The following is a 23669-nucleotide window of genomic DNA, read 5'->3' as shown; positions in this document are numbered from 1 at the left end:
AGCTAAAGGGAGCTCATTAACTCCAGCCTGGCAGGGAAGGAACCAGCATAGGACCAAACTAGTCCCTCTGAGTGTGGGTGACAGGTGTACGGCTGGGGCAGACTATGGGGCTACTAGCATAGTAGCACCAGGATTTATCCCTACTGCTTGTACTGGCTTTTTGGGAACCCATTCTCTTTGGATGAATACCTTGCTCAGCCTAGATATAGTAGGGAGGGCCTTGGACCTCCCCCAAAGCAATGTGCCTTACCCTCTCTGAGGAGTGGATAGGAGGGTGAGATGGGGGGCGGGAGGAGGAAATGGGAAGAAGGGAAGGAGTGGAAACTGGGATTGGTAAAAAAGAGTTTGTTTTTTTTTTATAATATAAATTATAAAAAAAGAAAAGTAACTAAGACAGTAACTTTGAAATCAGTTTGTCATTATCCACTAAACAACATTCTGAGATTACTAAGTGTAACCTGTTGGAACAAACTGGAAGTCTGGGAGAGGGAAAAGTAGGGTGGTTTTATTGTTTGGAGGAGCAGTGATCGTGGGGCTATTGCAGCTGAAACGTCAGGCATTAAAACCACACGGGGTGGAGGACTGGGGCTGCCTAAGCAGAGGTGAAAGGGGAAAGTGAGCTGTTGGTTTAAGAACAAACCCTGCCTTCCCTCCCACTTTGCTGAGGAATCAGACCACAGCGTATCTCACAGGCAAACCAGAACCGACTTCCAGCCCATGCCGCAGGTGTCTGATAACCGCCATGAACGTGGCATCTTCCTACCGGCATGCACTGCACTGCACATAGATTCGGGAAATGATACAATTTCCTTAATCGGTTCAATGGTTTCAGAGGTTGCTTTATGAAGTATTAGGAATAAAAGGCAGACCATTACTAGATTATGACTGCTTATTTATCAGTTTAACATAAAGTCACAATTTTATTGGGAAAATTTGGATCCCAGCCTATGATTTTCATCAGAATCCAAAATGAGGTAGCAAATGTACTAGTGGCTGGTAGAAAGAGGACATATGGCTCATTATGGTAGCAGTGGTCACATTTTTATTAGGGTGTGTGTGTGTGTGTGTGTGTGTGTGTGTGTGTGTGTGTGCGTGTGTAGTGTGTGTGTGTGTGTTCAACACTGCTCCTTTTATCTGTAAGCAGACTGACCGGAAAGCATAAAGACTCACATTTGACTTTTTAATCAACACATTCTGCCATCACATTACTCACATCCAAGTCTGTACAGGTCGGGAATCTTCTTCCTAGTGAAGTACAGGGCCAGGAGAGGACATTTTATTGAAAAGCTGAGCACAGTCAGGCTGCCTTAGGCTTAAGAGTTTCTGGGTTTTTTCCTTGGAGGAGTTCAGGATCTTCCCAGGGCCTTGGGCCTCGAATATTCTTCCAGTCTTCAAAAGTGGAGTCCTTTATTTTCTATAGAATCATGAAGTTAAACACATTAGTACCGATGCCCAGGGGCTTTGGATGAGGCATCGCTGAGTGCTGAGTAGGGAAGGAAAACCCAACAAGCTCCCAGACAAGTTCAGGAAATAAACCAACTCCAAAGCAAGCTCAAGAGCTTCCTGAGGTTTAGAACTCTCCTGGCTTGCTGTGGAGAGACTTCACCTCTACCTTTCCCCATAAGGACAAACTATTAGTGACAGAAGGCGTCTACGCTCTGTTTCTGAGAGCACAAAGAAGGGAGAGGCTGGGCAAAGAAGAGTAGACGTGAAACTGCTCTAGTGTAGCAACAGCTGAAGGGCTGGTGTGGGTCACTGCGGACAAGACCTTGACATCTTCACAAGAAAGAAAAGGACCAAGCTCCTTATTCGGTGCCTGAGAAGCGACGCTGGGCTTCAGATTGAAGCCACTCTCCACGGGCAACCTGAGGGAACTCATTCATCAGCGAGCAGAACTACCCAACCACACTTTGGAACATCCCTGCTTCACGTAGTCTGAAATGTCTTGAGCACAGGAAGAAGGCAAGAGAAAAGAGATGGACGGAAAAGGTCCCTTATCCTTTCGAATGGTCACTTCTATACACCTGCCTCTGTTCTGGAATAACTAAGGAGGGGAGGAAAAGGCTAGGAGAGATCAATGGGCAATTTAAATCCAAACATGGAGAAAATGATCTATGTTTCCCTTGATGCTTAGAGCTAAGTATCAACTAGGTTATCAGCTCTTTTACTGACTATGCAATCTTTAGCACATAGCCCAGGCCACCCCAGCATCAACTCTTCCCCCACCCCCACCCCCGGAAACGAGGTTTCTCTGCATAACAGCCCTAGCTGTCCTGGAGCTCAGTCTGTAGGCCAGGCTGGCCTCAAACTCACATAGATCCGCCTGCCTCTGCCTCCCGAGTGCTGGGATTAAAGGCGTGCGCCACCACCGCCTGACTGACATCGACTCTTATTGTAAGTGATTGCTAAAAGGTGAGACAAAATATTCTATATCTGGCTCTTAACTCCTATCATTTCTACAGAACTGCAAGGAAAATCTGTTCCCAGATGAAGCCCCATAGCAGTGCTGTCCACACAGCACTGACTTCCTCAAGCAGACAGCTCAAGGTTTCTCCCAATGACAGGAAAGCAGTAAACGAAAGCATTTTTCTTGAAAAGTCAGGAGTGTGTATCACATACATATGGATGTACAAGATGCTATTAATTTAGCAAATCAGTATTTTCAAGTATGGTTATGAAACTATCTAAACTTCAGATCATTTAGATTCTCAAGGTAGCAAAAGATCTTTTGTTTAGTTATTTCTGTTTTTTGGGTTTTTTTTTTTTTTGAGACATTGTCTATATAGCCCAGGTTAGCCTTGAACTCACTATGTAGCCTAAGATGGCTTTAAACTAGCAGCAATCCTAGTGCCTCCGTCTCCCCAAGCACTGGAATCGCAAACATGTGCCACCAGTCCTGGGAGAAGGTGTTACTAGAGCAAGCCACTCTCCAGATACATCAAGGTACATGTGCTCACGGGAATTTGAAATAATTCTTAAGCTGTGAGCCAAGGTTGGCAGGACAGAGTCATGAGAACATGCTGTCTGGAGAGGTCATGTACAGGAAGAACTCCTGGTAGACAATCTGTAACCCATGCAGTCGGCTGAACACCAGGCTGTGCACGCGTGCTAGGCATGACCCAAGCCTCCACCTAACACCCAGCTGCCACAGGACTGAACGAGGAGCCTAAGACACAGTGAGGAAAGTGCCAGGAAGCTGGGGTGAGGGGTGGGGTGCAGTTGGGGGGGCTCCACACCCAGCCCACCAGAGTGCAGACCTCTCCTCAGTACTCGCTGCTCCCTGACACTCAGCTAAGACACTAAAAGGCCACTTTGCTCAAGAGTTAAACTTACTTGAGGCTCATGACACCACATTTAGAACCAAGCCGGGACAATGCCCTGGCACGGGTGTTACCAAGTTACCAGGCCTAGGAAACAATAGGGCTTGTCCCCAGATTCCCCTTTACAGAACAAACCAAGCAACAAAGAGCTTCCAGATTTGTAACAGCTCAGATTTGTAGTGCCCCACTGGTGACGTTTACCTGGAAACTATAATCTCCAGCACTTCTGCTTCGAGATCTTAGGTAATTTACCATATGTCACACAGTCAGATTAAATTTATTCTTTCTTCACTGCAGGTTTATCTTAAGAACTAGAACCAGTGATGACTAGTTAGATTGTTACAAACATAGAATATTAACATACCATACCTCATATTCTGACTCTAAAGTTATTTTATTTCCTTTCAATTTTTTTTCCAATTCAGGATCAACCTGTTGAAAAGGAAAAAAACAAACAAACATATGTTACTAAATTCTTTCACATTCATTTTGTTTTCATTTCTGACTTTTAAAAGTCATAGGTGAGCTGAAGCCTGGTGGCACATGCCTTTAATCCCAGCACTGAGGAGGCAGAAACAGGAGGATTTCTGAGAGTTTGAGGCCAGCCTGGTCTACATCGTGAGTCCTGAGCCAGCCAGGGACACAGTGAGACCTTATCTCAAACAAAGTCATAGGAAAGATGGCTGGGACAGTTCAGTCCATTGAAAGCATATGTGAAAATCTCTACTCTCCTCTGTGGTAATTAGTACACAACACCACTAACAGCCGCCGATGCACACTGGGCATATGTGAAAATCTCTGCTCTCCTCTGTGGTAATTAGTACACAACACCACTAACAGCCGCTGATGCACACTGAGCATTGGTGCACTAGACATAAGCCACACCATCTTGTTTAATGCTCACAAAACCTCTAAGATAAGCATGAATTCCATCTTCATTATTACATGTCAGGAAAGCTGGCACAGACACTTGAATAACTTGTGAAAGACGCATGTGCAGTGTTGAGCACTGGTCTTCTGCCTCCAGATTCTGTAGATTTTGTAGCACAGAAATATTTAAAGTGCTACTATATAATGCACTTAAAAAACAAAAGAACCCATTCCACAGATCGAACAAAGAGCAAGCAATACAATCTTTAGGGTTCCACGGAGGTTCACTGAAGCGCATACCTGCTGCCTGCACGTCACCAAGAAGAGTGTGACCGGTAAAACAAACAAGACAAAGTGAATGGACTAGCTGTGTGTGCATGACTTAAGAGCAGCCTATGAGCAAAGTGGTGAGCCGGGGGTTATCCCAGGACTCCATTAGAATGATACATAGATAGAGACAAATGACACAAATCCAAACAAGGTATATTAGGACAAGTAAATCCAAAAACCCCAACACAGGTGTGCCTGAGAATCCAGAATTACATCAGCGCTACTGGTCACACGCCATTTCCCCCTTATCAGCAAACACTATCTCACTGTACATTTCCATAAGCTACCTTCTTGTACCTCTATTTCCTGTACAATGTAAGAGCAAAAAGGTATCCAATGATGTCAAAATAATTTGTGAAACAAGAAAAAAATCAAATAAAATCAAATAAAAACTAAATTAAGTCTTCAGTTTAAGGCTCAACAGAGAAAAGTTCCATTATAATAAGAGGGTTTTCTAAGAGCTGAGAATTGGAGTTGAAACTCATTTTCCCCCTTGGCTATACTTGCCAAGCCTGGAAGAAGTACAGAATCATAACCAAGGCCTAGTGTGACAGCTATGTATCACATGGTGTTCTCATATATGAAAACTGTGGAAAAAATAAGAACAGAAAGTAAAAGGATTATTGGAAATGTGTATTGGAGAAGGGGAGAGGAGAAGGGGGGCAAGGAAGGATCCTAGGGGAGCCAATATTCTCAAAGCACATTACATACATGTATGGAAATGCCATGATGAAGCTTATCACTCTGTGCAGTTTAGATGTTAATTTAAAAACAAGATGAGCCAAGGCTGGAAGCCAGGTAGATGCAGCTACTAGGGGCTAGAGAAATCATCACACAGGGCTACAGAAACAAAAACAGAAAGCAAATGACACATGACAGAGATAATCTCCATCAAAGAAATTACTATATTCTAAACTCATAAGACAGGTATATAGCTAGGCTGAAAATCTCTGGAAAGTAGAGGTGAGCTTCCTGGACCCTAACTGAAAGTCATGTAGGGTGAGGTCTTAAGAACAAGAACGAGGAAGAGGTGCACGAAGGCTAACTCCAACTTTAATCAAGTCAGGCAGGACCCGGCTCACACCCAGGTATTAAGGGGACCAGATTCCACCCTACTGCTTAGGAAAAAAAAAAGATAAATTGTTTCTAAAGGAAAGCAATACCATCTAGAACATCTACAGCTACTTATAAACAATAATCAATATCTAACTGAAAATAACTGTAAGGCATATTCAAAGTCATAATCATATGGTCAAAAATGAAGAAGAATTAAACAATTATATCCTTATGGGAGATTGGCCCTTTAAGTAATTATAACTCACAAAGAGTTTAGAAAAAAAAGGGATAAAATATGACACCATGGAAAATTTCTCTAGAGTACTGAAATACATAGTAAAGAATTAGACGAACAGCTGAGAAGTAAAAGATATGTACCAAATCACAAAGTCAAAGGATGCACTTAGTAAGAAACACAGTGTAACAAAAGACAGATTTAGTGGTGAGAAGATAAGACAACGGGATCCAGCGATGGGCACAGATTAACAGTGCACCCTGCAGCTCATACAGGCTGAGAGCAAACACAAGGTTAACAGTACCCTCTACAGCTCTTACAGCCCGTGCACTTACATATAGCTTAATAGGACACGCTACAACTCTTAACAGTCACCTGCAGCTAGCCATAGTTTAACAGGAACATGCATTCTGTAGCTCTTACAGCCCTTGAACTTAGGCATAGTTTAATAGTACACTCTATGGACTCTAAAGTCCCAGGTAGAAAGCAGAAAGAAAACTGGGGGAGGGGGAGCATTTTATAAAACATCAACCTTTTTGTTTTATGCTTCTCCCCCCGCTTTTTTTTTTTGCTTACAGTCTTCAAAGAATAAAATGACAACTTGAAACTCCATTTCCCCCCTACATTAGAGTGCCTAAGAGTTCAGGAAAACATTTCTTGCTTCCATGTCTCTCTCTCTCTCTCTCTCTCTCTCTCTCTCTCTCTCTCTCTCTCTCTCTCTCTCTCTCTCTCTCTCTCTCATTGGGCTGCAGGTCAAACCCAGGACTTTCTGTATGCTAGGCAAGTGTTCTACCACTGAGTTCCACCCCTAGCTCAAGCTATCACTGTGTATAATAGAATAGAAAGGATGACCCATGATAAGACTGAACAAGATCAACTTTTGTTCACCACTAAGTTATATTTAGTTCTACCTTTTCTAATCAGAAAAATGTAATTTTAATAAGTAGATCAGTCAAAGTATAATAAGTTAGTGTGGTATGCACAAGTTAACTCAACAATTACTATTTGAGGTTAAGAATTGGTATTTTAAGATGAACCAATTTAAGATTGATTTGTAAGTACTTGTCTGTCTTGTACTGGATATGTGAGATCCAGTCTTCTTATGTGTTCCATCCCTGTATTCAATATGAATGAAATAAAATTTATGTCCTGGAATGCTGAAGCATGGGCAGCCCGTATATGGTGGTTCAGTTGAACTTGTCCATATTGGGTTTCATGATCTAAGTTGGTGAGGATGACTTCCTCAAGAGGGCACCAGATCTCATTACAGATGGTTGTGAGCCACAATGTGGTTGTTGGAAATTGAACTCAGGACCTTTGGAAGAGTAAGCAATGCTCCTTACTCCTGAGCCATGTCTCCAGACCACCCAACTGCAATTTCTTTTTGCATATTGTGCAGTAGGCTATTTCGGTTATTTAACTCCCTAATCCAGCTGTCTGTGTCCTTTTCATCTATAGTAACAGAATTATTTAACTTCCTTTTCCAGTGCGTCTGGATCATATAACATTGCTGTTATGGTTATCCTTATTTTCATTGTCTGATCTTAAAAATAGGGCCACAATATTTACATTAAATATTAAGATAGTAGTATCTTGTAACAAAGCACAATGTATAGGCAAGTCAAAGACTGTCCTATTCACAATTGCCTTACTTAAAATACACACTTAGTCATTTTACTTGGTGTGATGTAGCAATGGAGGGTCCATTACCAAAGTGAACAATGTCTGTATTGGCATGTGATAATACATTACATATTACTCAGAAAAACCTTCACATATCAAGTATATGCTCCCTCTCCCCAAATTACAACATATTTCTCAATGAATGAAGCAGAGTTCTTATGTTAACTATGTGGCATAAATTTGACAGTGAATGTCTAATTACAGAGGACGAGAATCCTAGTTTTGTTCTGGAATGGTCAGTTGACTGTATGCACCTTTCTGGACCTCCATTTCCACACCTGTAAAACAGAGGCCCTACTATAATCCTACCACAACACATATACTATAAAAGATAATTATCTTTATTCAATATATTATATATAATATTATATATTTTATTATACTTTATTTTAGTATCAGTTACTAATGAGAAACAGCAATGTATTTATAACATTACTGACATTAAATTTATAATTTAGAGAAATAAAATTTATAATTTAGAAAAATAAAATGAAGTAAGATTGTTCGTTCATGTTCTTTAGCTCCCTATAAATCCTAAAAACAACTACATCTGAGAATATTTTGGGGGAGAAACAATGATATTATAAATTCCCTAATGAATACAAAGAACTGTCACCAAATGCTTTATATGGTTCACTTTCATGGCCTCCTTAGTGATATCTTAAATAAGGGAGGGCTCAAAGATCACCTATTAGGTTTTTCAAGACAGATTAATATTGCTAAATGAAATGAGCATATAAGTCTCCTAACCAAAAACCATATACTTGGACACAAGTCAGACACCAATTACAGTTCTTACCTTAATCTTCACAGCATCATATCGAATCTGTGAAAATTCACGCAGCCCGAAGGAGCCTCCAACAACCAGCAACTGAAACAAGGGAAAGGGACAGCTATAGGAAACAGAAGGGCGGCTGCAGCTGAGCTCATTCAGTTGGACAAAGCCTAAGACAGAATATAAAAAGCTATCGAAAATTTTTACTCATTATTTAAAAGTAGATGTGGTGGGGTTGTCCTCAAAGGCATTCCAGGGACCCCTGAAACCTGTAGCACAAATAATAAAAACCCAGAGACAGATATTGGGGCTCAGCCTGAAATAAGAAAAGCAAAGCAACCAACCACTAGAAAGCCCTTTCACTTCTGCCAAATCTTCAGACAGAAGGAGAGATCCTGTTCCCACGAATCCTCAAACTCCACACTACACTGAGTTACTTCTCTTCCTCTATCTATTCCTCTCTCCGCCCAGCCATATCACTCCTGTCTCCACCTCCCTAGTGCTGGGATTAAAGGTGTGTGACCCCAAGTGCTGGGATCACCTTTGTGTGAGCTCTGCTTCTCTTTTATAGACAGAGGCAATCTCGTGTAGCCCAGGGTGGCCTTGAACTCACAGTGATCCATCCACCTCTGTCTCCTGGAATTAAAGGTGTGCCACCACTCCCTGGTCTGTATGGCTGAGTAGTATGGCTGCTTTACTCTCTGATCTTCAGGCAAGCTTTATTTATTAAAGCACAAATAATATACCACTACAGAAACCTGAACAAGGGGGCTGGAGAGATGGCTCAGAGGTTAAGAGCATTGCCTGCTCTTCCACAGGTCCTGAGTTCAATTCCCAGCAACCACCTGGTGGCTCACAGCCATCTGTAATGGGGTCTGGTGCCCTCTTCTGGCCTGCAGCTGTACACACAGACAGAATATTGTATACATAATAAATAAATAAATATTAAAAAAACAAAACAAAAAAAGAAACCTGGACAAATACTGAACGCTAAATACATTATATATTTTCCTATACATATATACCTTTTATCAAAGTTTAATTTTCAAAACAGGTACAATAAGATTAGCAACAATAACTAATAATGAAGTACAACAGTGATGATATATTGTAATAAATGCCATGTAAAGCTTATGAATTATTCATACCTGGAACTTTCCATGTGATTTATTTCCTTTATAACAAATGAGACACAATAAGTAAAACCTCAGTAAGGGAGGCTACTATGCTATGCTGGAAAATTTATAATAGATTTTTACTGAAGGCTATAAATCAACACCATATGTGTTTTTGACTTTTCTAGTTTGCTGTTTTTTGTTTTGTTTTGTTTTGTTTTGTTTTTGAGACAGGGTGTGATGCTCTGAATAAGAATGGTACCCATAGGCTCATATATTTGAATGCTTAGCCATCAGGGAGTGGCACTACTTAGAAGGATTAGGAGGTGTGGCCTTGATGGAGGAGGTGTGTCACTGGGGTGATCTTTGAGGTGTCAGAAGCCAAAGCCTGTGTCTCTCTCTTCCTGCTGCCTGCAGATCCAGATATAGACCTCTACGCTATTTCTCCAGCAGCATGTCTGCCTGTATGCTGTGTTCTTCACCATGATGACAATGGACTAAACCTCTGAAACTGTAAGCAAGCCCCAATTAAATGTTTCCTGTATAGGAGTTGCTGTGGTAATGGTATCTCTTCACAGCAATAGGACACCAACTAAGACACCAAGATGGCCTTGAACTTGCTATGTACCTGAACCTGAGGGTCACCTTGAACTTCTGATTCTCTTGTTTCCAAATTCAAGAGGAAATAAAAGCACACCCAACTAAATGGAAGGCTACTCTTAAGTATAAGGTTTAGCATGAAGCTGTCTCCATGCCTAAATTTCTGTAGAGAGTTTATGTAACCTTAGACGGCAAACAAACAGAAACTCAACTGGTCAACTAACTGATAAGACCAAGTCAAAAACAAAAACAAAAAAAACAAAAAAACCTACAAATGCCTAATTTGTTTAATGCCAATTAAGTTATTTTTGTAGTTTCTTTGTTTATAAATATTCACTGTCATTGACGCAGGACTTCTTCAGGTTCTGAGTGTGGCTCGATTCATGAGCCTTCTTTGCTAACACAAAATCAGTAACATTTGTTTGCTTACAGCTTTTTATTTTTTAAATTTATCATTTGCGTATGTATGCATGTTTATGTGCACATGTCTATGAATGTGCAGGTACATGTAGGTGCCTGTGGAGGTCAGATGAGAGCATCAAATATCCCAGAGTTGGAGTTTCAGGCAGTCATGAGCAGCCTGAGAGAGGTTCTGGGGAGCATTGGCCCTCTGAAAGTGCAGCAAGGGCTCTCAATCGGGAGCCACCCTTCCCACCTATTGGCTTTTTCTTTTAATACTATCACTACATAGGGTAAACCCAGGAATAAAATGCTGGTCTTGCCTGTGGAGAATTTCTTTCAATTTTATGATTTTGAAAAGTTGAACATTTGGAAGACATTGCCCTTTTTCTTATCACGTGATAAAGGAGTCATGGCGTGTAGGCCACATTTCTCAGTATGCAGAAACTCTTAAAAGAGATTTCAAACTGCCACTGCTATTTTACCAGAAACTGAACTGGCTGTAATTCTCAGGCCAGAGAAGCAAAAGCTTAGCCATTAGGTGGAAAAAAGGTTGATCCCTATATCACTGATTAAATAATTAAAATATAAAGAGTATAAAAGTATGAGATATAAATTTAAAATCTGAGGTTCATAAAAGTAACAAAACTTCACAGTTGTAACTTTGAAACTTCTCACAAAAAAAGAAAAAAATAAATGACCAATCCAGAACCAAGAAGGACAAGGAATGGGGAGAGCATCTACGATATGTGTTCAAAGATGGGACAGGGGGAGTAAAAAGCAAAACAAAACACAACCTAGCAGTTGACATAGAGTCTCTGTGTTCACTAGATCAGGGGCTCAGTTAGAGGAACTGTCTTAACTTGATGCTTTCTTCTCTCCAAGAACGCTCTCGCCTGCTGTTGCCTCTCTTGCAGTCTAGAGAGCCACTTCTCAGGTATTAGGGCTCTTTATCTTCACCCCCATGATTTTTAGGTAAGTAGCAGCCACAATAAGAAGCTTATATTTAACAATTATACATATAAAATATTCTTAGCTATTTAAAAAAAATACTACTTTGGATTACACAAGACCAATACTATATCAGACTGTCTTTATACATACATATAACATGCAGTTGTGTTATACATACATATCAACAATTAACAACAATAATTAAAGACGTCATGAACTTGCGAGGGAGAAGAGGATTGTAGAAGTTGGAGGGGGACAGGTAGGGGTGGAAATGATGTAAATACAGTACTCATCTATGAAGTTCTCAATATATATATAATTTTTAAATAAAAAGAATGCTATTTCACATAAACACTCTAGAAGTGAGTGTGAGTGTGTGTGTGTGTGTGTGTGTGTGTGTGTGTGTGTGCAACAAACAGAAAGGAATGACTGGTTAAACTTCTGTGGGGTAAACAATCAAAACATCATCCACAGAAGTTGCTTTTGTTACATGGCTGGAGGTTTAATTTGCCAGAGCACACCAGAATGATTATGGTATGATAAAACAGAAAAAGAAAGCCTCAGAACTCAAAGGAGGGTTTCTCAGATTGGGTGGGGACAGAAAGTGCTCTTTGTTTACCCAGTAGAAGACCATCTGACTGGAAAGTGAATTAGGTTTAGAAGTTTTATCTAGACAGGTCCAGAGTATGTCTTCATAACACTTGATGTGACCACTTAAAAACTGACTGCGAAGGGGTTTCCTTCTTGCTGATCAACTCTGAAAATAGAGCAGGAAACCAAGTCTACGCAGAAAGCCTCGTCTTTAGTGGTTTTTGTTTGATTTTCTGTTTTCTTTTTGTCTTTCACTAAGTTCTTCACTTCTGATTTTGAAAGGGAAGAAAATCAAATTGGTTCCCATAGTGACACACGGGTGATTCCAAGTCAGCCACTAAAATCAATGTTTCCGAACCGCAGAGGAATTGGAGAAAACAAATTTTACTCATGCCTTATCTACACAAACGGTTGCCGTTTTTCTAAGAGCTAATGTTTATCCTGAAACTCTTAAAGCAGACTGCATAGTTTCCCAAAGATGAAAGCAAAATCCACATACATCAAAGATGACTAAAAATCCTATTACTCTTTCAGTACTGCTTAAATACAAAAGCTGGAGCTTCACCTGTGCCAACTGCCACACGAAAGTAATAAAAGTATGTTTAAAAGCTTTAATATAATATCGGCGGGTATTAAAGCAAATTAACTTGTCGATGATCAAACAAAAATTTGAACATAATTACTGGTGCTCCAGCTCTGATCGGTCTTCTGCCAACCTCAACTTTCAACCCCAGGAAACGGGGACAGTGACAACACGCAGGTTCATAAAGGGAAAGGAGAGGACCCTTCTGAGTGTGAACCAGGAAAAATCTAACAGCTCACAGCTCCAGCAGCCCCTTCCTAGCACAGGCGGTACGGACACCAGTCGGCGGAGGTGGCCCCGCCCCTCCCGGAAGCCCCGCCCGAGCCCCGCCCCACTCGGGCCGCAGCAACTCACCAACATTGGGACTCCGTAGCGAAGGGTCTTGTTCTTACGCAGAGCGCGCAACACGGCGGGCCCAACCATGGCAGAAGCTGCGGCCGGCTTCGCTCCTTTGGAGCGGCCCCAGAGCTATCCCTTAATTCAGCGGCCTCGCCCGCCTCTCAAGCGAAGTTGTAGACTGAGCACTGGCTTTGGGCGCGGAGTCCTCGCCCGGTAGGCCTCCGCAAGTCCGAAGTAATAAAGTCGTCCTGACACACTCCCGGTCCCCCTCTCCCCGGAAGTCGAGGCCTCTGAGTTTTGGTTCCGGGACGCCGGGGACGACTGGATTTTCTATTTGGAAAACCTGTAATTCGTATAGTCTGGATCTTGACTAGTGCCTTCTGGCTTGATAAACTCAGTTAAGGGGAATGGGTGTTTTTCTGAAGCTAATACACAAGTAGCGTGGGTAATTCACCAGGTTGATGAAGACTTTAAATCGTGGCTTAAGTTATAATCTAACCTTTAATGATAATACTTTAATGTGCGATGGCCTGTAGTTAATGAATTCCTGTTTTCCATGGGCTAAGCAACTTTACGACCTGTTTGTGTGCTTCTGGATGGCTCAAGGAACATGGAGACGAAAAAGAAAAACAGACCATCAAATGGAGACACCAACTAAGGTCTAAAGTAGGAGAGCTTGGGGGAACAAAACACCCACTGTGCCATTTTCCAGGCTGAGCCAGAGAAAACCTTTCAGTCGGCCCTTGCCTCTCTAATGCCACTGAAATGCTTCTGGTGTCGCCTCCCAAGTTGTCCCCACAGGAGAGGCTCCTTACCTCTTTAGGCTAAGGACTATGTCGGGGAGAAAGTGGGGGTAAAGGGAAAGGGAGTGGCTGTGAAATTAACCTTCCACATCCCCGGGAGACGGGTTAATACATAATGATGATCAGATTCTCTTGGCTGTGCCTCCATGCGTCACTACATTTTTTGGTTGTTTTAACGAGCTTTAAAAACTTCGGTCTGGTGATGTTTTCTGGAGTGGCGGTGTTTTCTGGAGTGGTGGTATGGTTTGACTTTTTGTTGTTTTGCTGCTGTTCATTCCAAACTCCATCCTGGAAGACATCGTATTCCTTATTGAATATGCCGTGAATTTCCACACCTTCAGTATGCACCTCCTGGGATGCAGTGCTTAAAGTTCACTGTACTCTATATATAGGCAACATGAATTATTCCCTCAGAGCTCCCATAGCCTTTGACATAGAACTTGCAACACTGTGTACTGTGCCAATTATAAAAGCATTCCCACTCTTACTAGTAAACAAGGAAACAGGAAGATAGCAACAATGTTTCAGAGTTTAGATTTCAACATGGGGGGGGGGGGGAGGAAGACATCACTTGCATTAATCCAAAGGAAACTTTGATGTGTCCAGGACAGCCTTTATTAAAGTAAGGCCGTGTGTTCATCCCTTTCCTCCCTCCTGTTTCTGCACTTGACTGTGGAGAAACCTGCAGATCTGGGAGTGAAGCAGAAACTGAAAGGCTAGAAACACACCTGGGAGTATTAGAAGTGTGCAGATGTCCCGAAAAGAGTCGAGCAGACACACCTGGGAGTATTAGAAGTGTGCAGACGTCCCGCAAAGAGTCGAGCAGACACACCTGGGAGTATTAGAAGTGTGCAGACGTCCCGCAAAGAGTCGAGCAGACACACCTGGGAGTATTAGAAGTGTGCAGACGTCCCGCAAAGAGTCGAGCAGACACACCTGGGAGTATTAGAAGTGTGCAGACGTCCCGCAAAGAGTCGAGCAGACACACCTGGGAGTATTAGAAGTGTGCAGACGTCCCGCAAAGAGTCGAGCAGAATTTAGGATTGAAGGAATAGGTTTATAATAATAGGGGTGCTATAACTTATGGATGGAGTCTCCTTCAGATTTATTCTTTTGGGCTGACCATACTGGTCCCCCTTCCACCAGAGCACTAGCCTAACAGGTGGAATTATTACACCTTGCTTTGGATTACAAACTTTTGTTGTCTTAAATAATCTTTTCCGTGCAAAGATAAAACCGTAAGTGGAGATACAACGTATTTGGGTTTTCTTTGTTTGGGGGTTTTCAAGACAGGCTTTCTCTGTGTATCCCTGGCAGCCCTGGAACAGGCTCTGTAAACCAGGCTGGCCTCAAACTCAATGATCCACCTGTCTCTGCCTCCTGAGTGCTGGAATGAAAGGCATAGGCCACCACCGCCTGGCTACATGATTTATGACTATATTGTGAGCTGTATCGCATTTACATGTGGCATCATCTTGTTTCCCTGTGACATATCAAAACCCATGCAGTGTCCACTTTACTTAAGTGTAATACTTCTGTCTTCATCGGATGTTAGAAGTCAAGGAGCCTGGCTCCCAAACGCTGGCCCTTTTCTGATCTCCTCACTATGTACAAGATCATCTTTCTAAGTCATACTCCACCAAAGCCCTGCACCCAGCTAGTAGTTTCTAATGGGTTTAATCATATACATATATTTTAGATAATACTGTTATCCTTTTCATATAAGGTATCTATCCAGATTCATAAAGGGTAATAGGCTTCTCAAAGGTCACACTGTCAAGTAGTAGAGATATTAGTAGAGATTTTCCAAATATAACTTCTTATAGAATTGACTATTACCTCATTGAAAGTGGCTTCTATGGACATTTCATGGATCCTCCCCAACTTGCAGACTGTTTTGTTCCAGTCTTGTAACCCTTAAATTAGAGCCTTAAGTCCTAGAATGAGAAACAACCCCATAGATTCAAATGTTGGAATATTTGGTTCTTGATTGGTGGAACTGTTTGGGGAAGGATTAGGTGTGGTCTTGTTAGAGGACTCTTCCCTCTGCACCCCTTATCACCCTTGTAGATCAAATGATGTAAGCTATTTCCAGCTTCAGTGCCACGCCTCGTGTAGATCAAATGATGTAAGCTACTTCCGGCTTCAGTGCCACGCCTCGTGCTATGATGGTCATGGACTCTAATTCTCTGGAACCATGAGGCCAAATCAAACAATTTTTTTAAATTCTCAGGATCATGGTGCTTTGTTACAGCAATAGAAAAGTAATTAAGACAGTCGTTTTCCACTTTTGTCCCTCTGTCCCAAGTGTGATCTCTCTCTCTCTCTCTCTCTCCTCTCTCTCTCCCTCTCCCTCTCTCTCTCTCTCTCTCTCTCTCTCTCTCTCTCTCTCTCTCTCTCTCTCTCTCTCTCTCTCTCTCTCTCTCTCTCTCTCCCTCTCCCTCCCTCCCTCTCCCTCTCCCTCTCCCTCTCTCTGTCTCTCTGGGGACTTGGGGAATTAGCACTTCCCTTCACCATTCAGGTTGTCAGGCTTGGTGGCAAGAACCACAACCCCAAGCCATGTCACTGTCCCTTTCCCAGTGATTTTAAACTTCATATGTCCCCAACTCCTCTAGAGACTACTAAAATCTACTGTAGGCCCTATCACCAGTTTCTGATTTGAGCAGGTGAAGAAAGGGACCTATGGTATGTTTTCCTAACAAGGTACCAGGTCATACTGAAACAGGGACACTTTGAGGATCTATGATTATCTTCTTTCCCTAAACACATTTTGTCTTCAAATTTTAAATCAGGGCGGGAGGGTTTCTGGTTCATTGCTAAAAACTGGGAACCATAGCTCCATTCTGTAATCCCTATATCATGAGGCGGGAAGGTCCATTTTATTTAATCTAAAGGCTGTCAAGTTATTGACAGTTAACTGGAGCTTCTTCTTTCTCTGGAAGATGAATTTGGGATTTGTTATATGCCAATGGCAAAACATTATTTGTTAAGCTTTAGTTTTTATGTATATTTATTTTTGTATATGTGTGTGGGTGCCTGTGTCCTATGGTGCTGTGGGCATGTGGAAGTCAGGAGACAAAGGAGAAGAGTCATTTCTCTCCTTCATGATATGGGTTCTAGGGATCAAACTCAGATTGATAGGCTTGGAAGCAGGCACATTTACTCGCTGAACAATCTCACTAGGCTTGAACATTTCCAAGCCAGGTGTTCAGGTACATGCCTCTAATTTCGGCATCTAGGAGGCTGAGGCAGGAGGACTGTGGGAGGCCAGTCTGGGCAACACAGTCACTTCCACATAGGCCTGTCTCAAAACAGGGCAAAAACATTCCAGAGAGACATATTTAGAAATATAAAGACATGTTTGATTCTAGAGCAAGGCTACCTTTATCTCATGATCAAGTTTTTGCCAATAAAAGCATTACAGAATTGGCCAGTGTGTATGCATATTTTCTGTTAAGTGACTGAGTGACATCTGTTGTCCACAATTGGATTTAAAATTTGATCAGATATCACCGTACAAATTTCTTATAAAACACTTACCATCTAAAAACAAACCTACCTAACTCAAAACAAACTACTCCCTGAAGTAATCACTTGAAAATCAAACGTTACTGAGTCAAGCCCCCACCCTCATGCAGATCAGTTACCAAAGTATTGAGTAAAATTTATTCACAATGTAGTTTCACCTGGAGACAAGACATTAGGTCTCTAAATCACCTCCTCAGGTGCAGGGGGTATTTCTGTGATAAAGTGAGGTGACCTATAACATAAGGAAATGTTACTTGAACTAATTTTTAAAGAAGGTAATCAGTGGTCTGTGCACAATCAAACCTCATGGCTCTTCACGGGACACTTTTCAAAAAGTTCGGGTCCATGCTTTATACTTTGACTCCTTTAAAATTCTGTATTAACTGAAGACAGTAACTTCATACCTCTTAAACCCCAAATTTCCATCTTTTACACAGGGAAAATAATAGGCTCATTTTAAGGAGTTTTGTTTATAGTTGTTTGTATGTATGTGTGTGTGAAACCTATCTGTGCGTATGTATGTGCATGTGAATGCAGATGCCCTCGGAGACCAAAGGTATCATATCCCTTGTGTTGTGATATTTCATTTGTATTTTAATAAATAAAGCTTGCCTGAAGATCAGAGAGTAAAACAGCCCCACTGGTCAGCCTTACAGACCAGACGACAATGGTAACACACACCTTTAATCCCAGTAGCCACACTAGTTGCCATAGAAACCAGGCAGTGTACACCTTTAATCCCAGTTCTAGAAAGGATCATAAAATGGGAGGGGACAGCTCTCAAACACAATCTCATTCTGAGATTCCTAGAGGGAGGATCACCATTTCGGACTGAGGTTGAGGTAAGAGTCAGTGGCTGGTTGTTTTGCTTTTCAGACGTTCAGATTGAACCCCAATTTCTCTCTCTGAGTTTTTATTAACTGTGCATCACCCCTGAAACTGGAGTTACAGATGGTTGTGAGCTAGGCAAACTGAGTGCTGGGATTCAAACTTTGGTTCTTTGAAAAAGCAGTACATGCTCTCAACTTCTGAGCCATCTCTTCAGCCTTGGTATACTTATTTTAAACAATAAATGAGAACACTTCTATAAAGTAAATGGCCAATATAGTTCAATATTATCATGTGAATGTTTGAATCGTAAGGGTGGGATTCTGGCCATGATTGATGCTCACTTTATTATTATTTTTTTTAATTTTTTAAAATTAATTTTACATAGCAGTCACAATTCCCCCTCCCGTCCCTCTTCCTGCTCCCCCCCACTTTCCCCTAGCCCACCCCATCCACTCCTCCAAAAGGGTAAGGCCTCCCATGGGGAGTCTACAAAGCCTGGTACATTCATTGAGGCAGGACCAACCCCTCCCCTCTGCATCAAGGCTGAGTAAGGCATCCCACCATAGGAAATGTGCTCCAAAAAGCCAATTCGTGTACCACTCTTGGGCATATACCCAAGGGATGCTTAATCGTACTACAAGGACACTTGCTCAACTATGTTCATAGCATCATTATTTGTAATAGCCAGATCATGGAAACAACGTCGATGCCCCTCAACTGAAGAATGGATAAAGAAAATTACATTTACACAATGAAGTACTACTCAGCTGTAAGAAACAATGACATCAGGAAATTTGCAAGCAAATGGATGGAACTACAAAATATCTTGAGTGAGGTAACCCAAACTTAGAAAGACAAACATGGCATGTACTCACTCATAAGTGGATACCAGATGTAAAGCAAAGGATAACAAGATTACAACCCACAACTCTAAAGAAACTAGGTAACAAGGAAGAACCTAAGAGGGTCAAATGTGTGGCGTCCATTCTGTCCATTCTACTACGTAGTGCAGAGCCTGCACTACGGGACCATTCGCGAGCCGGGCAAGGGCAGACACACACACAGAGCCGCGGGTCATCCTTGAAACAGGAATGCCCCCCCCCTTTATTGTGTTCAGGGGCAGCTTATATAGGGATCCTTAACTGATAGCCACGCCCCAGCCAAACACACCAGAAACCACTCTCCTGCCATCAGAAACTCCTGAAGGTCTTGTGCTCAGAGCAGCTGCATTACACGTTTACAAGAAATTCAGGATCGGGGGGTTCACAGCTCCCAACACAAATGGATCACCCTGGGAAGGGGAAATAGATGAGATCTCCTGGGTAAACTGGAGATGAGGGTGGGGTGTTAGAGGGGAGGAGTTGGGAGCAGGAGTGGGGGGAACATGAGGGAACAGGATTGTGGAGATGGGGGAGGGATGAAGGGAGAAGGCAATGAAAGATGCCTTGGTAGAACATTATGGGGTTAGGGAGAAATCTGGTGCTAGGGAAATTCCTAGGAACCCACAAGGATAACCCCAGCTAAGATTCCTATCAATAGTGGAGAGGGTGCCTGAGCTGGTCTTCCCCTGTAATCAGATTGGTGACTACCCTGTCATCATAGAGCCAAAGGAAGCAGATGCCATGATCCATAGCCAATCAGCAGGCTGAGCATGGACGCTCACTTTCAATTCCAGCAATAGCCACTGTTAACTTTCAAAAACAGAAAAAAGTGAACTTTTGTGATTTTTTGCTGGCTCCTCTCTCAGAGGCTGTTGTGCTTGTGTGTTCCCTCTCCATGTTATGTGCTGGTGTAGGGGAGTTGGTTAACAGTGTGTCTTCCTCTCACTCCATCTTATTTTTTTGTGCAGTCTCTCTTTAAACCTGGAGCTTTCCATTTTGGCTAGAGTGGCTGGCCAGGAAGCCAACCAATCCTAGGCTTCTTGTTTCATCATCCAGCTACTGGTGTTGCAGATGAGTGACGTCATGCCCAACTTTCACACAGTTAAACTCAAGCCCTCATGCTTGCACAACAAACACATTACCTACTGAGCCTTCTCCACATCCAGGGATTTTTAAAGAGCCATTCTTTTAATGTGTCATAGTTTTCAGTTTAGAACTCAAAGGGATCAACATTTGGGAAAATTCTTCTATTTTTACTACTTCAGACAAGTCTAGCCTATAATTTTTAGTGATGTGAACAAGAGTCTAACAAGGACTTATCTGGAGGTTTTTTTTTTTTTTTTTGGCAACTAGTACTGGAACATGCAATAGTTTAGCCACCTATGGACTGCATACAAGGCAGGGAAGGGTTCTTGAAAACCTTAGCAGCTGAAAATCCTATAGACTAGTATTTTTTTAACTGTATCTTTTCTGTTTTGATATACAAAGGTTTAATTACATGCTATATGAATTTGAAACCTAAGAATAGGCTCAACCTTCTAGGTTTGCCTAAGTACAGTTACAAGGTTGACAGTACATTGACTGTATCACTATTAAGTAATCCATTACTATAAAACTTTATTAGAATATAGCCATACTTTTTGATACTCATAGTTGCTTTTACATATAAAAAATAAACTGTAAGCCTAAAACATTTTAAAAATGTGTGTGTGTTGGGGGAGGGGGACACACGCATCTTGGTGCTGAAGTGTTGGTCGGGGACAACTCGAGGGCACCAGGTTCATTGGGTTCCTGGAATCACTCTGGTCCTCAGGCTTCACAGGAGGGGCCTCACTTGCTAAGTCATCTCCCTCCAGCCCTTGTTACAAGGATAGCGGACCCTTTGTTCTGGCCACCCGACTAGCTTACACCTAGCTTAACCACACAGAAACTGTATTAATTAAAACACTCCTTGGCCCATTAGCTCTAGTTTCTTATTGGCTAATACTTACATCTTAATTTAACCCATTTCTATTAATCTGTGTATCGCTACGTGACTGTGGCTTACCAGCAAGATTCTAACCAGCGTCTATCTCAGGCAGGAGATCTATGGTGTCTCTCACCCTGCCCTTCTTCCCAGCATTCAGTTCTGTCTTCTCCACCTACCTAAGTTCTGCCCTATCAGGCCCAAAGCAGTTTCTTTATTCATTTAACCAATGAAAGCAACACATGAACAGAATAATCTCCTACACCAAGCCCTAGTTGTTTACTAGGTGACTTTTTGAGGGAAAGTTTGCTGACTTGTGATCTCTTGAGTTTACAGGATGATTCTGGACTTCACTGACTTGTTTCAGCTATGAAGAAACTGACAAATGGACAGACATCTACTCTAAGAAAGATTTCTGCAGCAATCAATGCCGCCTTTGTGGAGTTCAGTACACAAACCAAGATGACCATTGGGGGCCTGGTACCTGGAAGTCTTCCCCTAGGCTAAGCCAAGGAAGCTGTGAAGGTGGCCCCTGTTGCTGGATATTGTTACATTGACTACAAATATACATATTACAATAAGAGTGAAATGGGAGAAGCAATCCAAGAGAAGATGGAAGAGAAAATTGTGAAGCTGAGGGGTAAGCTCTTTATTGTCAGAAATTTGTGGACCACAAGCTTTGAGAGAAAACTGATAGTCTTTCATAAGACTTTCATAGATCTGAAACTGGATTGTCTTATTCACCAGTCACAAGTACTTCAGCCCGAAAAGGAGTTACTCCCCAAAGAGGATAAAGGCAGTGTACTAACCAGTAAAATAACATTCTTGGATGCCTGGGATGTCAGGGAAGAACTGGTAGACAACTGGTGGCTAATGTAAGCCTTGGGCATCTCCAACTTCAAGCACTTCTAGACTGAAAGGCTATAGAACAAGCCTGAACTAAAAAATAAACCAGTTATTAACCAGGTTGAGTGCTGTCTATACCTCACCTAGGACAAACTGATCCAGTACTGTCTCACTCCAAGGACATTATCATCATGGCCCACAGCTCCCTGGGCTCTCCTGATTGACAGACCTTGGATCAAGCCAGAGGAGCCTTCACTACTGAAGAATTCCAAGATTAAAGAAATCAATTATTGCAAATGACAAGAAAACAGCCCAGATTCTGCTTTGGCTCCATATCCAGAAGAATGTGGTGATGATCTTCAAGTCTGTGAAACTAGCATCTATATGTGAGAGCTTTCGGGTCTTGGTCTTCCAGCTGAGTGATGAAATAACCACTATCCATAGCTTCAATAGAAACTTGGGACTTGCCTGCTGCCCGAGACAGTGGGTATGAAAGAATATCCCCACAATGCAGAATACTGAAGCTAAATCATCTGATGATGGTGCCAAATGGATTCTCTCCTTGCTGACATGCGCCTCACTCCTCTTGACAACTATTTAAGCCAAGTCTGTCTGACACACTGTGAAGGCCTTGTTGTAGGACAAAATCTAGGTGGTGCTATATTTAAATTCCCATGTACCAGCAGCAGACTATAGCAGGGAAATATGATTCAGAAAGGCAAGCAAACATTTCTTTCAGTAATTTGATGTGACCAAATGTTTGTCAAATGCCAGGAAATCAGGTAACATGAGGATATAAAGATTAATAATAATAATAATAATAATAATAATAATAGCAAACATTTTTTAAAAGATGCTAACAAGTACAAAAAAGTTTGATAAGTACTTTTCCATTGGGATTTACCCTTCTTGAAATGCTTTCCTGAAGCCCCCCACCCCCACCCCAATGCTGTGCAAACGTCTTATCTACTATTCTGGAAGAGATGAGAGGTCACATGGAGAAAAAAACAAGGCACTCCAGTCAACAGTGGGCACTGCTAGGCATATGTGAGAAACAATCTTGGACTACCCATCCATGTGCAGTACTACCTATGGACAGTCACATTCAGCCAGTGGGCTGCAGCTAATGCTACTAGAAGAAATAATCACTAGACAGAATTTTCACTTTTCAAAGAATTATATGGGTACACTGTAGCAGTGACTTATTTTTTTTGCAATGGTTCAGTATGTAGCTGATAACTGACATACCTTGTCTATCACAATAGTCATCCTATAAACACTACAGACTACTTAACAAATAATTCATTATGAACTATGTTTAAACCCTATAACATCAATGATCAACAATATAAACTGCCTTTATTAAAAAAGATCAAACTCAGTTTTATACAAACTCATGGGATAAAGCTTAGTTTTCATGTCTAATAAGTCCTTATTAAACTATGGCAAAAACCCATTTCTGCTTCCCATCTTAGGTTCGGGCAATAGAAAAGGGTGAGTAAATATTTGTGATTGCTCCCAAACACTGAATATAAAGACAGAATGGTGCTACTCCTTTGCCTATAGAGCATTTATTTACCTTAGTACACTCAAGTTCATATTATGGTCCAAAATGGAAAAATGTAACAGCATGATTGGATCAAATTAATTATATATAAGCTTTCATTTTCTAAAGTACTTCAAGATTACAGGAGTCCTCACTGGTTTGAAATAAACTACCAGATCTGGTAAATAAACAGCTATACATCTGGGGCAAGTTATTTTCTTTAAATATCAAGCTATTTTATCGATACAGATGAGACTATTTGTGTACTGCCTCGGAATTTTGAGAATCTGATATGAAGAAGAGGCAGCAAAATATAGCATCTAGCACCTGGAAAGTAGAGCCATAGTGTTCTGAAAGTCAGACTGCCTGGCTTTAAATCCTAGCGGACACTTAGTGTCTGTGTAACCCGGGTGAGTTT

At 41.7% G+C, this 23669-nt stretch overlaps 1 protein-coding gene and 1 pseudogene across 1 annotated transcript; one reads left to right on the top strand and one right to left on the bottom strand.

Annotated features, from left to right (window-relative positions):
• Positions 1-1166: 1166 nt before the first annotated feature.
• LOC119818496 (cytochrome c oxidase assembly protein COX16 homolog, mitochondrial) lies at positions 1167-13136 on the bottom strand. The gene is made up of 4 exons (XM_038335929.2): positions 12866-13136; positions 8294-8365; positions 3690-3752; positions 1167-1414 (listed from the first exon to the last, which is right to left on the bottom strand). Exons 1-4 carry the CDS (start codon positions 12932-12934, stop codon positions 1298-1300), a joined length of 321 nt encoding a protein of 106 aa, XP_038191857.1. The 5' UTR covers positions 12935-13136; the 3' UTR covers positions 1167-1297.
• An 8092-nt stretch (positions 13137-21228) lies between these two features.
• On the top strand, positions 21229-22227 carry LOC119819900 (annotated as a pseudogene).
• The last annotated feature ends 1442 nt before the right edge of the window (positions 22228-23669 follow it).

Source organism: Arvicola amphibius, chromosome 7 (assembly GCF_903992535.2).
Source record: "Arvicola amphibius chromosome 7, mArvAmp1.2, whole genome shotgun sequence".
NCBI classification, from domain to species: Eukaryota; Metazoa; Chordata; class Mammalia; order Rodentia; family Cricetidae; genus Arvicola; species Arvicola amphibius.
This window is presented reverse-complemented; position numbering and strand designations above follow the sequence as displayed.